This window comes from Hoplias malabaricus, chromosome 12, assembly GCF_029633855.1.
Source record: "Hoplias malabaricus isolate fHopMal1 chromosome 12, fHopMal1.hap1, whole genome shotgun sequence".
NCBI classification, from domain to species: Eukaryota; Metazoa; Chordata; class Actinopteri; order Characiformes; family Erythrinidae; genus Hoplias; species Hoplias malabaricus.
The window spans coordinates 40,924,362-40,942,401 of NC_089811.1; the positions used below are offsets into that span (position 1 = coordinate 40,924,362).

The following is an 18,040-nucleotide window of genomic DNA, read 5'->3' on the forward strand; positions in this document are numbered from 1 at the left end:
AAAAACATACAGGTCCCAATATGGTGGGCTGGCTGTGGACGAAGATGAAGGAACCGACTGACACCAAGACAACATCGAGTATAACGAGAAGGGGACTTTAATTTTGAAATAAATGTTAAAGGCGCAAGGTGGGTGCATATTAAAGCAGTTTAAAATTTGAGAGTAAATATTATTTTCAGTTGAACTGCAGTTTCCTACAGATTTCTGTTTTTTCTGGATTATAAATTTGAAAACGTTATCCTCTCCAGAAAACCCCGAAGGTCACATGATCAGATGGTGATAGTAAACTGTGGCATCATGGAGGCGGAGAGCTGATTGGAGGAATAAATTATATTAATCTTAATTTTATTGTTTTGTTTCGGATATTTGTAGCAGTAAAATGGGGCAGACGTCGATGCAGGTGAATAGTTAAATGTGTCTTGGATGTTAATAGCGCTGGCTAAGTGACCGAGTCCCGTAAACTCGCCCATAATCTGAGCTCTGCTCCGAGAGAGAGAGAGGGAGAGAGCGAGAACTAGAGAGAGGCCACAGCGGTTAAACCCACCACAGTCACAATGCAGGTGGAAACAGCGGGAGTACGACTCTCTGAGAGCGAGAACAAACTGGATATTCACACCCAGAGCTCCACACAGGGATCGTTCAGGACCAGCTCAAAAAGCTGGCAGTACAGGTGAGATTTAATCTTTTAAACTAAATACTTACTTTGCTAATGGCCTGGCCACTGCTAGTTAGCTGTTAGCCACCCACTCCCTCAGAAAGCTTTGACATGAAGTGTTTACCTCACTTAAAGAGATTTTTCACTTCTTTTGATTCCTGAAAGTCTTTCCAGCGACTCCAGGAGTGATTCCACGAATCGTTCTTACATTTTCGTGTTTCATGTTTCTAAACGTAGTAAAAAATACACGTTAAACGCTTAGACTATAACTCAAGTGTAGGACACATATACACTATTGAAAACAATAACATTATTTTCCTGTCCCATTATAAAGCTTTGTTTAAATTGATGTATTATTGAAAAATCTTAATGTTAATATACTAGCAGTAATGTGTGAAACCGTTCAAAGTCACACTTATAAGTTCCCATTTTATGAATAAAATGTATTGTACGAAAAATAAAATTTATCTCTCAACATTTATTCAGTCATTTCACATGAACATTCACACCCTGTGAGGTTTCAGGAATATTCCAGAATTTTCCCAAATTTTTCAGTTTTTAATAGTTTTATTGTGATATTGTTGTGTTGACTAAAGAGTCAGTGCCCACATTTTTAGCATGAGAGTAAAAAACAAACTGTCTATATTAACCTCTGTAATGTACAGATTAACCGGAATAATTCCACTAATGTTTATGGTTAATTCTATAGTTAGAGTTAAAGTTGTGGCGAATCTAATAAATAAAATAAAATCAATGAAATTTTGCTTGTGAAAATCCACAGACAAAAAAAAACAACACTGTGGCCGGGCCTTAATAGTTAATTCTTAATAATTTTAAACCAATAAAAAGAGAAGTAGGAAACAATAGTAACTAATTTGCTCAGGTGATAAACCGTTTGTGTTGTCATTGGTAGAGTATCGACAGTGTGACTGACCACTCTTCATCTGCGCATAAGGAGATAAAAGCAGACATACTCCATTGCCTGGGAGGGTAGAAAAATCAGGCTGGAGCAGGGTAACAACCAGCAAATAAAACAAATAAGGCATTTAGGTAGCAGGCTTTTCCAGACAGATCTGCAAGGCTGTAGTTAGCTTCTCATTCGAATTACCCATTCCGTCTTAAATGGTGGAAATGCACAGTAAATAAAATGCTGAATGATAAATAAACAACACAGCTCATGAGTACCCAACACAGACTCCATTGCTGGCTCTTCATAGGGGTCATCAGGTAGGCACATCCCCTCCTTAGAGTTTTGCTAATTTAAGCACACAACAACTCTGGAAGGCTTTCTCATCCAAGACCCACCCTCTTAAAGCTAGATTTGAAGCCCTATTATACTCCTACATGTAGTTCTATGTTCCTAACCCCACTGACACAGTTGATGCGTGCTCAGTGCCACCAGTTCCATGTGAGCTTAATGTGATACACCAACACATTATATGACAACATCCCACATGCCTGTCCTGTATGTACATTAAACACACCTCAGCCATTCAATCAATCAATCAATCAATCAAATTTTATTTATATAGCGCTTTTCACAACAAAAAGTCATCACAAAGCAGCTTTACAGAGATCCGGGTCCAAGCCTCCTATGAGCGAGCCAGGGGCAACAGTGGCAAGGGAAAACTCCCTCAGCACACGAGGTAGAAACCTTGGAAGGAACCAAGACTCATACGGGGAACCCATCCTCCTCGGGTCCACACCGGAGACACAACAGAGAACAGAACAGAAGTGAAATGATGACCGATGAAGGGGTTATAGTAATGTAAATGTAGTATATTAGTGATGTATGAGTCTGATGAAGGAGGAGGTGATCAGGGATTCAGTGTTAGTTAAAATTAGGTGCAGAGTTAATCTGAGATAAAACAGCATGGCCAAGCATGATAGTGTAGATGAGAGAAGGCCAGGATCTTGTACAGGACACGGACTGGATCAGGGCAACACCTGGAGAGCAGCAGGACATCTCAAAGCATGAGAGAGAGACAGGAGAAAGAAAGCCAGACAAAGGGAACAAATAAAAATACAGAGGTTAGTAGGGTCATGGTAAAAAAACGGGCAAATTTGTCCTGCGAAGAAAGCTTCCACTGGTCAGGCAAGAGAACCCATTCCACATTTACAGGGCATTTCCCCAACTGCTCTGTGTTCTCCTTATCCACAACCACAATCCACATACTTCTTCCTATTAAAGCTTAATCTACTGAATCCTCAAATGGAATTGTTAACTCTATAAAGTAAAATATTTGCTTACTTTTAGGATACCACACGTCTGGTCTCAGTGTACTGAACATAATACACTTTGGCACCTGTAGTTTCACATCTACATCTGCCAGCAATTTCCTCTCATCTCATGCTTCACGCTATCTACCAATATTTATAGCCTGTGCTCACTCTCCAGTATGTTACCCCCATGCACAAACCTAACAATTTTATTGCCACTACTCAGCAGTGCCTTAAACTCCAGGTGTTTACATTTGAATACATTTGATAATATCCTAAACACCTGAATGTGTCACCACGTATACCCTGTAACAATTTACCCCTACATACTGATAGAAAATGTGTCAGTTTGCCATCCCTACACAATCTAAAACTAGGCTCTTTACCTGCCCAAAAAAACACAATAGGTCTCTCCTCCATTGCCTCCTCTTCCTGCTCGTGATTAAAACACGTCATCATTTGCCCTCGCTCTGGCGATATGGCCTTATTAAATGCTTTCCACATATAATCTGCCCCAAGGCCTATTCTTCAGCATTGCACTTGGCCATTGTCATCCCTTAACTCTAACAAGCTCGTAGCTACCTGCACCACCACTCACAAATTCCACATCCTTCCTGCCTTTGTAACTGGTGCTGCTGTTTTTACCACCGCATCCATCTGGGGGCTTTCTGCAGCACTTGGTGTTCTCCGTATTGGAAAAGCCAGTCCAGAGTTGTTTCTTGTCTTGGATGTTGGAATATCAGAAGATTACAATGAGTGAATGCTTACTGGCAGAATAGAGTTACAGCTTTGAAATCCATTGGAAATACCTGTCCTGCCCATTGAAAACAATTTAACTAGCCTTCACATGATTGATACAATTGATTTAAGACCCTAAGTAATAAAAAGGACATTTCTGCAAAAAAAAAGTCATGAAAGGAGGTTGTACTGGGACTTGATTCGGTGCAATATTTGTTTAGACCGCATCTAGTGAGACATCACAGCCTCTTGCTCCAGCAACTTTTTTACATATAGAAAAGTTTTTTTTTTTTTTGTCTTTCCTTAAAACAACATAAAACACTCGCATATAAATTAAATACCTCTTTGAACAACAGCAAACATTGTGTGGCATGGAACTAACAAATATAATATTACATGATTAGCAGATGTTGAGTGAATCCTGTGGGAAAGTTTCTGTCAGAATTTTTGATGTTTAATCACTGAATGTGTTTTTTTCTTTGGAGGAATATGTGAATGGTCACATTCTCCTGAAAGTTTTGTGCTGTAGTCCGCCAACTGGCGCGCACAAGGCTTTGTAGCCAGTCACTGTCTTGTCACTTGGGGAGGGCAGAACAAACGTGAGGATGGCCAAATTTTCTACAGATTGGGATTAATGTGCATGCAGAGCTGTCCCAACTATGAAAACAAGGGCCTGCGAACAGTATAACACAACTTGTGTGTGCCTTCTTTCTCTACTCAGGACACCTTTAATCCACTATATCTTTACGTTGAAATGTATAGTTTACTTCTCTATTAATGTTTAATTTGTCACAAAGTGCATCTTTTATTACTGTAGGTTGCGAAGATTTTCTTTGTCCAGCACATGCTCAGACACATTCAGATTTGAGGAATATGAAGGCAAATTTAAAACCTAGTACTATTTGTCATGTTACTTAAACCATTCCTGAAAAGTTTTTGCAGGTTGTCCTGTCACATTGTCCTGCTGATGCTTACAGTAACATTCATTTGAATTCTGGGGCCCAGGGCTCCTAGCAGAACATTACTTAAGGCATCACACTGTCTCCCCTGGCTTGCCTATTTCCTGTAGTGCATTGTGGTGCCATCTCTTCCCTAGGTAAGCAACACAAAGGCAACCCAACGGTCCATATGATGTTAAAGAAAATGTGATTCATCAGACCAGGACAGTTTCACCTGTTGTTCAGCTGTTCTCATGCCAAATGTAGGCACTTTCTGCCATGGCAATGCGTTAGCATGGGCACCCTGACCAGCCTCCCGTTATGCAGCGAGCCATGATACACACTCTGTTCTGAAACCTTTCTCTCATCACAAATATTAACTTTTTCAGTACTTTGTATAGCTGTAGTTCTTCTGTGGGATCATATCGGTTGAGCTAGTTTTCCTTCCCAATATGCACCTCAGTCATCCTATTGTTTAGTTTTTTAACCTCATGTTTGTCAGATACTAAGCCTGACCCTTGTAAAAATTGCTCAGATGCTTATGGTTACCCAGTTTACGCTTTGACAGATATTATTTGTAAATGATCCTCAGTGTTATTCACTTCCTTTATCAGTGGTTTTAATGTTGGAGCTGATCAGTGTTTAAGGGCTGCTTTAGATTACATAAATAAATTGGGAGTTTAATACCTTGATATGGTAATTAGGCAGGCATTACAGAGAGGTAGAAATGTTACCAAAATGTTACTACAAGCGCTGTCGAATTGATAATGCAGTTTTCTCTTTCATCTGTCATTTGTAGCGATCACATGGAGAATGTGGATGGGTATTTAATGAAGTACACAAATCTTGTAACTGGATGGCAGTATCGGTGAGTGCTGGCGCAGAACTAACTTAAATTGTGTTTTGTTAAAAAAAAATATATAGAAGCTTATCAGTTACTAAAATTAATTAAAAAAAATGACAAAATCAAAATTGAGTTCTAAAATGGTGGTGGTGTTTGCGGGAGTGTTTGAAGGGGGTAGGTACACTGTACCCATACTTGAATGGCCCCCCAGGCATATGAGAGTATGTGAGTAACACTAATGATTAGCTTTTTTTTTCTCTTCTTTCTTTTGCTGTGTTAGATTCTTTGTGCTGAACAATGAGGCAGGGCTCCTGGAGTATTTTGTAAATGAACAGTCTCGACAACAGAAGCCAAGGGGCACTCTTCCATTAGCAGGTGCAGTCATTTCCCCCAGTGACGAGGACTCTCACACCTTCACTGTTAATGCGATCAGCGGGGAGCAGTACAAACTCAGAGGTACTTCAACTGAATTAATGCTAAGGTCCAATTTTTATGGGTTTAATAAACTTTTTGAGTAACAATTTTAAATGATTATTATTTATAATGATTGGTTGCAACAGCTGCGGATGCTAAAGAGAGACAGCACTGGGTGAGCAGACTGCAGATATGCACACAGCATCACACAGAAGCTATGGGCAAGGTGAGAAAGACGAGTTTGTAATGTCTAAATATTGCTAAGTTCTTGTTTGTACAAATATTCTTCTTAACCGAATTCCCATTTGTCAAATATTTAGATCCTTTTTTAATTTTTTTTTTTTTTCCTATTTCATCCTGCATTTAATGTTTCTTTAGTTTTCTTCTTCCATTTTTATTTACTTCCTATTTTGTGACATATGCACTGAGATCCATGAAGACCACAGAAAAGAAAATGAGCACGGGAAATATAATAATAATAAATCAATTATTGTAGTTTTATGTTCCTCCATGGCCGTTGAAATTGATCTCCAGGCTACGGTCCACAGCATTTTAGTTTTAATTTGAAGTGTTAGGACAGGAAATGGCCTGACATTCGTTGTGTAAAAATAATCGAAACAAAAACACTTCTTAATCCCGCTTCCCATTACTTATTTATGAGAACGTGTTTTAAGTGTTTTTCTAAAACAAACATGAAAGAAGCTCTTCTCTTCTATAGTTTTATATTGTTGTCGGTATGAAGGTTGCTTTTTTTTTTGAGACCCAGTGTTTGCGAGACCTGGAGACACACTTAGAGTTAAACAAACATCTGTTCATAGTTTAATAGTCTAGATATACATTTGTTCTTTGGCTCATCTGTTTATGCGTTATGGCCAGCTTTAAATGCTTTGCTTTTATTCTGAAGACAAACCCACCGCTAAAGACTCGCAGTCTGTCCACAACATCTCAGGGCAGTGCCAGTTCTCCTGGATCCCAGCGCAGGATCAGCCATAATGCCAGCTCCCTCCTGGGCCTGTCTCAGTTACACCGTGGCTCTTCACCGTACTCCAGCAAGCGGTCCCTGCTGCCTGACCACCTGGTAGAGGCCCGTGAGGTGAGACCACGTTTATGGAGCTTACACTCTGTTAAGATGAATTATTGCTCTCCCAAATTGTGTTGTAATTGCTGCAACACCTGGCAAAAATAACACACCACCAAATTTGGAGGCTGTAACTTTTGTAGCAAATGAACATATTGCAGATGTTTAAATGCTAAATATTCTGGCTTTTTAATAAATGGCTTATTTCAAGTAGAGAAGAATATTGCATCATTTAATTGTGATTCATCAGTGAATATTGCTGTCATCCAGTCATCTACACTTGAAATAATTCCACATTCCATCTACTTCATTTGGGAAACAGATAATGCCATTATTACATTTTTGATTAAAGTATGTTTCATAAAGCCAGACGTTTAGTTGTTTACACAAAAATGTCAGCTTTAATTTGTTTTAAATCTGCAGTAACCTCCACTAACTGTGGAGATTTCAGAATTTTTCCAGGGGTTGTTTGCCACTTTGGAGACACGTCTAATTTTGCTTCAGTAAAAAATGACTTCTGTGAATTACAGAAATGCTCAGCAAAATCAGAGACCATCCCTTATGCAATGCGTCACTTACATGTCTTGTGATTTCTACTGCATGATGTAGATCTATTAGAATTTATTGTAATAATACTGGAACATTAACCATTGCTAATGGTATACTAATCAATATTCCTGATGCTTCAATTGGTTCATTAAAAGTTACACTGAATGAATTATTATAACGATCACCCCTAACATGCCTGGCATCCATCGGCAGAAATTGGAGAATTTTCGCATTGTGGTTTGTTGTGCAGATGATGAGCCAAGCGCAGGGCCAGCACAGAGACCTGGTGCAATGTATAGAGGGTCTACCAGCCAGTCAGGGTCCCTCCCCACTGGACCAAGACCTGCTACTACTTAAGGCAACATCACTGGCCACAATGACGTGCCTCAGTGACTGCCTCCACATCCTGCAGCTTCAGCAAGTGGCACGCCAAAAAGTTCCTCTCGGAGGTGACCTGTTAATATTATTAATACTTCACAGCACTGATCTTAAAAATAATACAAGGAGAAAACTTTAGCATTTACACATCCATGTGTTTGAATGTAGCTATGTTTATTGTAAATGTGTCTGTAACGCAATGAAAGCCAACATTTGTAATAACATTTCTATGCAACACTTAATTGCATGTTTCTATACGCATTAGCAGACACGGTACCTTGTGTATTCTGTACATAAACTATGCTTATATTCATTGTGTAATTTTCTACACGATTTTAATTGCTGCATTCTCTTTTCAGCAGTTTTGATACTGGAAATTATAATCTGATTTTTCCTTAACAAACTGAACATGTTGTGTTTTGAAAAAAAACAGGGGGACAGCAGAAATTTAATACACACAAAATAATACAGCAAATAACCTTTAAATGCTAAATATTTCATTGCAGTTCAAAAACAGGGTAAGCCTCAAAATTCACAGTCAAACAGTTAGAGTATACTTTAAATCACACACACTGTAATTTATCAATAATATTTAATAAAGGCATGTAAGATAATATGAAAATGCCTTGGATATCAAGGGAAGGCCTTTCTTTTCTGAAATGATATAACAAAGAAACATCACCTATTTTAATTTTGACTTTACATATCCTGAGAGTCTAAAGTAGCAAATCAGTTAATCCAAGGTCATGTTCTTGTCTGTAGAATTTATGACCTGGGGCCCTGGCTCGGGAGTGGAATATAGTTTCATAATGGATGAGGAATTGTATCTCCCTCTGATAGGCCAGTGAAGGTAACCAGAGCTTTGAGGGTGTCACCCATGTGAGCCACCTGGCGGCTTCCTCAAATTGTGATGTACACGGCTGTCAAGAATTCCTCTTGCTAGTGCATAAACATATGTTCTCTCTAAGTGGACTGTTTTCCTCAACTAGTGCAAATGGACAGTTTATATGTTGTAAAATCCTCTAGTGTCTGGTGCTTTTGTGGCCAGTTGCATTCCTTGTTGTAGACAGGTGAACATTGGTGGTCTTCCAATTGTGCACAGCTACATACCTTGAATTTGATCCAGTTACCAAGCATACATATTTTATAGCTCTCAGCAAGGATAGGAACATACGAACAGGCAACCACTCTGTGGGGTGTACCTGTATCTTAGTTGCTCTGCAGACCTAGTTCAAATAAGAGTATGGGATTCCCTTATAAGCTTTAGGGGATTGTCATGAAGCTGAAACTGAGAGATTTATCTACTCACAAAGCAGTTCAGCTTTCTGGTGTGCAGATGCTGGTTCTTGTGTTCATGTTGGAAACGTGAACTTGAAGATAGTTGCGAGGCGACGGGACACCTGGAATTCTAGTTGTGACAGAATCTGCGTTGATCTGTGGCCACTTTGTGTAGAGTCCGGTGACATGAGCAGTCCTGAACAAGGCTCCATTTGCCCTGCAGGACCGACAATTGAGTGGCTGGAGCCCAAACTGCCTGACATCCTGAAGAATGGTGGCACTCTGGCAAGTATCACCAAGGACAGCAGCAAAACGCAGGGGACTGTTCTAGAGCCCATTGAAATGGACTCCTGTGACATTGCTGGGGTAAGATTGCTTTTACATTCCAAAATTTTCTGCTCTTGATGCAAACTGCGAAGTGCTTCTAGACAACAGCAAGTTATGGCACTAATGTTGATAAATTAAGATGGACTATTAAGTAGGTACATTTTGGACATTATTTCAATTCAGTCGAATTCTCTCACTCTCTATGTGACGTTGTTATGTTTTCCCCTTCGTTGTCTCCCTTCACCCAACTTCCATTGGAACTTGTCAGGAAGATGAATTTTATCTGAAGGATGTCGCTGTTACTAAGTCAGTGGATTAGCCTGAAAGTGTAATGCAGTAGAAATGGGCACAGCTCCTTCTTCTTTTAATTGTTTTCTATCTGTTGGGCTGAAAGTTGATAGCAGGCTGAAATTCCAAAAATTCTGGATGATATTTTTTATTATTATTTCATTCAAAAAATGCAAATTTTCATGCACACAGTGAATTTACTGTAATTTTTTATTTTTTTTATTTTTGCTGGGAGACTGGGAAAAATAAAAATTCTGGCCTGCATGTGATTGATTGTGACATTCAAGATTTTATTCAAAAACCACATTATATACAATTCTGAGGATGTTTCCTCACCATTTGCTGTCTCTCCAGTCTGTTGGCCTCAAAACCAGTTTAATGTGTTTACAAAGCCCCAGTGTCTATAAATAGCTAAAGAAAACAACATTTCTCAGCAAGGTACGCTAGGGTTTATCACAGCATAGAAAAGGCATCTAGAGTTTTTAGTCAACAGAGAGAACTCCAAAACGTGCTAAAGTGCTAAAAAGCTAAACAACTCGACAGTAACTAAAAACTTCAGCCATGTCATTTTCTTCCTCAAAAATGCTGTTCTAACTTTAAAAGATGCCGAGCTTCTGAACTTAAATAAATCAGAAAGAACAGCATTTCCCCACAATTGTGAGCTCCTAAAGATGTTAATATTTATGATATCAAAACATGCTTTTTGTGGGGGTGTTAGTCAGGTTTGGAAGATAAAATTAATCTTAAACAGAATTGTTCACTACTGCAGCCAAGCCTAACAGACTTTCCAGCATACTTGATGAAACGTCTTAAACTGGACACAACGGGGCATTTCCCAGACAGGGATTAGGTCTAAGGAAAATATAGTCCAGGACTTGCATGTTAATTTGCGAATGTGCAGTGCCTACCAACCCCTGACTTGTGAAATAATAAATGTGTAGTAATCCTAATAGAAGTAGTAGTGTACGGATAGACTACAAAAAGTTTTTGTTTATTTGTTAAAAGTCTCTGAATGCTTAAATAATTGTGTTTGAGATAAAGAAATGCTTTCTCTCCATTGTGATTAATCTAAAATTAATATAGGAGCAAGAAGATATTGATGCAGAGGAGGAGCAGGAAGATTCCTCTCTGACTGAGGAAGAGGATTTGGGAGCAGTGGAAGAACAACGTAGTGTCATCCTGCACCTCCTCTCTCAACTCAAATTGGGCATGGACCTCACCAGAGTAAGCAACCTGAACCAATCATCTGTCCTATCTGTCATCAACGTGTAGTGTCACAGTCACACAGCTCTAGGGAGCTGGAGGTTGTGGGTTTGAGCCCTGCTCCGGGTGACTGTCTGTGAGGAGTTTTGTGTGTTCTCCCTGTGTCCGTGTTGGTTTCCTCTGCGTAATCTGGTTTCCTTTCACGGTTCAAAAACATGTTGGTAGGTGGATTGGCTACTCAAAAGTGTCCATAAGTGTAAGTGTGTGTGCCGCCCTGCAAAGGCCTGGCGCCTTGCACCTGGTGTTTCCGGGTAGATCCACCGCGATCCTGAACTAGATAAGTGCTTACAGACAATGAATGAATGATTCCGTTTTGTATTGCTTTTGGAATGTTTCATAGGACTTTTTATTTACATTTCATGTGCTTTCATGTAGGTGGTCCTTCCTACTTTTATTTTGGAAAAGCGCTCTCTGTTGGAGATGTATGCAGACTTCATGTCCCACCCGGATCTTTTTGTGGCTATCACCGATGGGACCAGTCCTATGGATCGTATGGTCAGTTTTGTGGAATATTATCTCACGTCCTTTCATGAGGGCCGCAAGGGCGCCATCGCCAAGAAACCCTATAACCCAATCATTGGCGAGACATTCCACTGCTCTTGGAGAGTGCCAAAAACAACAGCATCTCAAGGAGGCATTCAGAGTGAGGGCTCCAGTCCATCAGACATCTACCAGTTACGCTTTGTAGCTGAGCAAGTATCCCATCATCCACCCGTATCAGGGTTTTATGCTGAATGCCAAGAAAGGCAGATATGTGTGAACACACATGTGTGGACAAAGAGCAAGTTCATGGGCATGTCCATTGGCGTTTCCATGATTGGAGAGGGTAAGGTGATCTTTCAATCATTAGATATAGGTCTTAATGTTTTTATCTTGCCTTTTTCAGTCACTTTCACCTTATAATGGGGAGTTTTTTTATGTGGTGTCTTTTGTGATCTGTGCCACATATAAAAATTTGCACCAGCCATTCAGACAAAAATGTTAATTATATTAGAGGTGAGCTTTTACATTTGGCCTGGCAGATTGACTGTTAGCTTGTTGAAGTGCTCATGCATGTTTTATGTGTCTGGCCAGGAAGGGAGTATCAGGGAAGAGTGCAGGGTTTGCTTACCCTATGAGGCTTATTTGCACCGGGGTACCTTGTGGAATGGGCCAAATGAGATTTAATTAAAACACAAAGGTTGTAGTAGAATAATTGGAACATATACTTGAACATTGTATTGACCTTTAACCAGCATGCTTCAGTACAGAAATCAAACAGTTGTCACTACCTTGATATCACAAAATAATATCTGAATTTTAGCCTGTGAAACAGCATCTGTGATGCCAGGAAACGGGCATAGTGACCACAACATCACATTAGTGGCATGGTGGTTACAGTAAAAATTAATACAAAATCTGATTCCTTGCACTTACCTCTGAAATATGGACAATAATGAAGAAGAATGAATCTTGAACCACAGGCTGTAAATATGTATTGGTCACAATGTGGAATATGGCCAAGTGCTTTTGAAAATAGGTAGTGCCTGCCACTGCACTTTGTCTATACTGTATTGTTTAGCATTTACTGTTAACAACTCTTCTTATTCAGGTAATAATAAAAAAATATATATATATATTGCATTGATGTTTCTTTTTGGAAATGTTTGTGATTTATTTAAAGGGCTTTTTAGAACAGTTTAACAAATTTTCTCCTGTAACTGATGGTTTCTCAGGTAATTTGCACCTGCTGGAGCATGGGGAGGAGTATACATTCACTCTCCCGTCAGCTTATGCACGCTCCATTTTGACTGTACCTTGGGTGGAGTTGGGTGGAAAGGTCAATGTCAACTGCGCCAAGTCGGGCTACAGTGCAGCAATCACTTTCCAGACCAAGCCTTTCTATGGAGGCAAGCTGCACAGGTTGGTGAGCCATCATGTTGTACTGAGTAAGGAAAGATGACTAATGTAACTTGATGGGAAATAAAATCAGATCGAGCCATTCCATGACAAAATGATGATTCACGTTGGCTCCATGATTTCACAATGTTAATGTTTAAGAATTGATTGCTCAAAACTTATTTATCTTTTACCTGTATGTTGCTCAGTGATTCTACTTTTAAATTGCACTTTTTCTATGTGTAGTGTGTTATTTAAATAATATTTTTTTTTCTCAGGCAACTCTTTTAGCTGTGTTCTGTTTATAGAAACACTGGCATGTACTCACTATCACAGTGCATCTGAATGTGTATGCCAGTAGTGTGGACAGAGACATATACACTGATCAATAACTGGATTAGAAACCCCTACCATTTATCTACACTTATACCAACACAACACACACAAAGAGGCCACCACAACACACAATAACACACCACAACCACATGGGTGTCACTGCATCGCTGAGAACCAACCTCCACTGAAATCATACCTGCTCTGCTGGTCTTGTGGGCGTCCTGAAAATTGAAGAACAGGATGAAATACGGATAAGAATGTATGCGGAGAAACAGGTGGACAATGATCTGTAATTGTAGAACTTCAAAGTGCTCCTGTATGGTCAGTGGAACTGATAAAATAGACAGTGAATGTAGTAAATGCAAGGTACTCCAGCCTTTTCCTTTTACAGCAATACAGGTCACAAACGTGCTGCATGTACATTGAAAACCAGCCAATCACATGCATCTTGATTGCAAAAGGACAAGAGTGCAAATAAATGCTTTGAGGAAGGAGTCTGGAAAATGTAACAAAAGATAGCTCTGCAGATTTATATTTAAGAAACATAAAAGCGTCCTCCAAATAAAATGTATAGAATAATTAGAGACGCAGTAACCTTCCACATCGCTGAAGACATGTTACCTGTATCAGAAAAAGAGCTTCCAGAAAATAGTTTGAAACACAATACCTTCATGAGCATATTGAAGTCAGGCTGGTATACTACAACTATGCCACCACTACGTTTATGAGGTGCATGAGTTTAGTCACTATTTTTAAAAAATATTTTTGAAGTAACTACGTTTTCCTAATCCATTTGTTATAAAATAATTATGCTATATTTAACCATCGCTGCAAAAATCTAGGGTAAACCTCAGTCATATTCATACTGTTATTGAGGTATTGGGCATAAATACAACACCCCTCCCCCAAACAGTAACAGAGGAATTGACTCAGTTCTTCTGAAAGTGGATGATCACTTCTGGATCACAAACACCTCTATGGCCCATTCCAAAGACGTTGTTTGGAATTTACATCCCTTATGGTGATCTTAAGCTCTTGAGCATCAGTAGCTCACTGCACTATTTAGATGGGGTGTTTTGGGTATCCCGGATAAGCGGTGGATAATGGATGGATGGGTGTTTTGGGTACTTTTGAACCTTACAGATATCGTTGCGCTTGATGACTTATTTTCCTCTCTCTTTTTCATTGTCTCACACATCTTTCTTTGTGGTGTTATGAAAGTGTCTTGGTTGTGACTGGAGCTTTTTTTTTATGCAGAGTGAATGCAGAGGTGAAGCACAACCCCTCCAACTCAGTGGTGTGTCGCGTGCAGGGGGAATGGAACGGCATACTAGAGTTTAGCTACAGTAACGGTGAGACACGCACCATAGACGTCACCAAGCTGCCTGTCACCAGGAAAAGAGTGCGGCCTAATAGCCAGCAGGGACCTTACGAATCCAGGTGAAATCTTGTTTCCATATTTCTCTGAATCAGTTGGTCAGTATCAGAAATGATGGAATATATTGGGGGCTCCTGAGTTGTTGTCACATAGCTCTAGGTTTATGGGTTCAAACCCCCCCTTGGGTTACTGAGGAGTATGGTGTGTTCTCCAAGTGCCTGTGTGGGTTCCATCCCAGTCCACAAACACACATTCGTAGTTGGATTGGTTGTTCAAAGTGTCAGTAGAGTGAGGGTGTGGTGCCTGTGATGGACTGGCACCTCGTCCAGAGTGCGTTCCTGACTTGCACCCAGTGATTATGTCCCAGACTGCCTGTGACCCTGAATTAGATAAGTGGTTACAGACAATGAAGGAATGGGGTATTGAAGCCACAGTCTCTATAACTGATCTCTTCTTCCTCCAGGCGACTGTGGCAGCATGTGACAGAAGCCCTGCAGCAAAAAGACCTAGAGAAAGCCACAGAGCACAAGCGCTTCCTGGAGGAGAGACAGAGGAAAGAGGAGAGACACCGCACTGAGACAGAAACACCCTGGAGGACCAAATTTTTTGAAAGAAAAGTAAAGCGCTTTATCAACATACATCAGTCTCTATTAGTCACTCCTGCTAAACCAGAAAAGGGCTTGTGGAGTACTGCCTTAGATCATATGGATCATAACGGCTGAATGCTTTACCCTTTACTAAAAGTGTGATTTTTGTTTATTTTTCTCATCAGGGTGAAGGCTGGGTGTATCATAAACCACTGTGGAAAACGGTTTCTGGCCGGAGCCCTTCTCCTGCAACTTCTCAGTCCAACCCCTGACCCCAGACAGCTGTAATGCTCCTGAGTCAGTGCTCCCTCTATCACGTATGAAGACGTCCACACACAGACTCTCCGCCTATACAATTTCCTAACAGTAATCCTGATATGGGTAGAATGTTCTGAGGAGAGGAGTGGACTGCTGGTTTTACACTGAGAAGAATCTGATGTTAATGTTTTGCATCCCTTAATTGATACTTTTATACAACTTCTCAACGAATCATTCGGATCCACAGTGGGTCCCAGCTTGCACAGAGGTCTTTTGTTGATGTTGCCTTAATGGAAGTTGTGCATAGCAAGGGAATATACTTTATTCACTTCTCTTGATCCTATTATGGAATGCTGTTATCTGACCATGTTATGGTCAGACATTTTTCCATACGTGTAAAATCTTATTTGATTTATTATGATTTTTATTACAGGAACGTGAGAGGGTGATATGTGATGAAGTTGAGTATTTAGCTGTGGCTTTTTTCTCTCTCTCTCGCTCTTCAATCATAGCAAAGGAATCTGAAGCCACAGTGAAGTAGAGTTTGCAGGTTTGGCTCTTTTGTGCTATTGTGGATAGCCAAGTGTTCTGGAGGTTGAGTTGTGTTTAAGATTTATTTCTCCATTTCAGTCTCTTCCTCTGTCCCTCAGTCTACATTTCTCTTCCAATCTCTTTGCCTCCCATTTTCTGCCTCTTACACTCTTATCTAATTGCTCAGGTAGAGGCTTTCCCTTTTTGCCTACTGTTCTGCACGCATGTGACTTAGTTCTACAATTAGAAACATTGAAATCATGATTCATTCTAGCACTTGAGCACCAAACCTCTGCTTCCGATCTCTACTGTCCTTCTTGATTGGTAACTGTGTGAATTCTCTGCAGATGTGGTGGATTGTCACCAGACAGTATTATTTCAAATTGATAAACTTGAACATTCCACAGAACTGCGACGAGTGAAGTCAAGTTATTAGTAATTTCAGAACTACTTCTTCTCAGTCTGAAGTCTGCTCATTCTCAGTCTGAAAGGCAATCAGAATGCTATTGAAAGACGTGTAGCTTCAACAGAGCCTGAATATATGCTTTACTGCTGTTTTCCACTAAATTTGAACCTTTTTGAGCCATACAAGCCAGCAAGTTTGAAGAATCCTGCTTGACTCAATCTCTGATGATTTAGACTGTAAAGGTTGCATCTTTGTTTTTTCTACTAACAGACGGTGGTTTGAGTGAACATGTGCTGAACAGAGCGCTAGTGAAACACCCCTCATATGAAATCACTACTACAGCCCTGATTTGTCTTGCTGAGAAACTTGTGGTGCCTTATTTTTGTGTTGGTCTTCCTCTGGTCTAAGCCCATGCCCATTCTTCACCTTCTTTATGAAATGTGTTAAGAATTAAAATACGACCTATGTACATATCTGCCCTCGGCTCCCTGACAAGGAAGTCCAGAACGTCTGCTATCTCCTCTCCAGTCTGTGTCACTTCATTCACTTGGCTGATTTTCGGAACATAGACTAGCCAGATTCAAGGATAAGGTAAATAAGCGTTAACAGCGAGAACCGGTGGTCCTGAAATCTTTGTTCAGAAAACTGACCCAAAAATGTATATCTGTTGAGCCGTGAACTGCACTGATGTTTTAATTACACTCCCGGTATCCTGAGAAATATGTCCTGGTGAATGAGCAAATAAAATTGCTAATATATTAGCAGAGAGCTTATGGTTTCTTGTGTTGTTTGCTCGGATGTTGCATGTCTTGACCATTACCTTTTAAAAATGCAAGGGGTAAATAAAAAGACGATGATACGTTAACACTGAGTATATGATGAGTACATTTGTGACACCAGTTCACAGTAAGTGAAGGACAGCATGGCTCAATAGATCTGTCCATCTGTAAAGCATAATACAAACACTGAAAAAAAAAAAAAAAAATCCTCATTGGCTCTGTCCTCAGTGCATGATGTGATTTAGAATCTATGGCCAAAAATACCCCTACAAAGACCACTATTAACTGCAGTGCAGTTTGTGAGATGTTGAAATTAATTTTTTGATAGTACTTATATAAACATAGCACAAAAAGTAAGGAAATGTGTGTTTGGTAGATCATTTCTTTGTTGTAACAAAGCTTCTTGGCAATAAATCTTATACCGTTGGAAAGCCTGTTAATTTCCCTTTTAAATTGTGCCACACTTGTAAGGAACATGCATTTGTGGGATGAGCAGTAGAGCTGAGTATGTGGGTTGCGCCCATGAAAAATTAGCCAAACCCTCTCTGCCAAAGCCAAACAGCTTATTCTGCCATTGTCTCATTTGGTGTGTGGTGAACTGGATGATTGATGTTTGAAGAAACAAGACGTATTGGCAATTTATTCATTTAACAAACAGGAGCCTCAGTAGCATGTGGAAGAACCATACACAGCCACAACACCCTCCGCCTCCTCCTCACGCTGGTCACCAGCCTGGTCACACACTGCTGTGGGATGGCACCCCGTTCTTCAACCAGCATTTGTCACAAGTCAGCCGACGTGGTTGTGTTGGTCACTCTGGCACCAACAGCACGCCCAAGAAGATCCCACAAGTGTCCAATGGGGTTGAGGTCCATCCTCTCCACTCCCACATTCTGGAGGTAGTCTCTGATAAACCC

The 18,040-nt window shown here is 40.1% G+C and overlaps 1 protein-coding gene across 2 annotated transcripts; it reads left to right on the top strand.

Annotated features, from left to right (window-relative positions):
- The first annotated feature begins 296 nt into the window (after positions 1 to 296).
- Positions 297 to 17,178, top strand: osbpl11 (oxysterol binding protein-like 11). 2 transcript variants are annotated; one of them, XM_066686168.1, is made up of 13 exons: positions 297 to 670; positions 5,351 to 5,419; positions 5,676 to 5,851; positions 5,956 to 6,035; positions 6,759 to 6,902; positions 7,687 to 7,885; positions 9,316 to 9,458; positions 10,791 to 10,931; positions 11,346 to 11,796; positions 12,686 to 12,872; positions 14,442 to 14,624; positions 15,026 to 15,179; positions 15,335 to 17,178. In XM_066686168.1, the coding sequence occupies exons 1-13, from the start codon at positions 555 to 557 to the stop codon at positions 15,419 to 15,421; spliced, it is 2,130 nt and encodes a 709-aa protein (XP_066542265.1). In that variant the 5' UTR covers positions 297 to 554; the 3' UTR covers positions 15,422 to 17,178. The 2 variants fall into 2 exon arrangements, with proteins under 2 accessions (XP_066542265.1, XP_066542264.1); XM_066686167.1 differs by having other exon boundaries at positions 298 to 670; positions 6,714 to 6,902; positions 15,335 to 17,177.
- The last annotated feature ends 862 nt before the right edge of the window (positions 17,179 to 18,040 follow it).

Coding starts and splice junctions, on each gene's coding strand:
- osbpl11 (XM_066686167.1), top strand. CDS start 555: ATGCAGGTGGAAACAGCGGGAGTACGACTCTCTGAGAGCGAGAACAAA. Junction 5,420..5,675: donor GTAACTGGATGGCAGTATCG/GTGAGTGCTGGC, acceptor TTGCTGTGTTAG/ATTCTTTGTGCTGAACAATG. Junction 9,459..10,790: donor ACTCCTGTGACATTGCTGGG/GTAAGATTGCTT, acceptor AAATTAATATAG/GAGCAAGAAGATATTGATGC.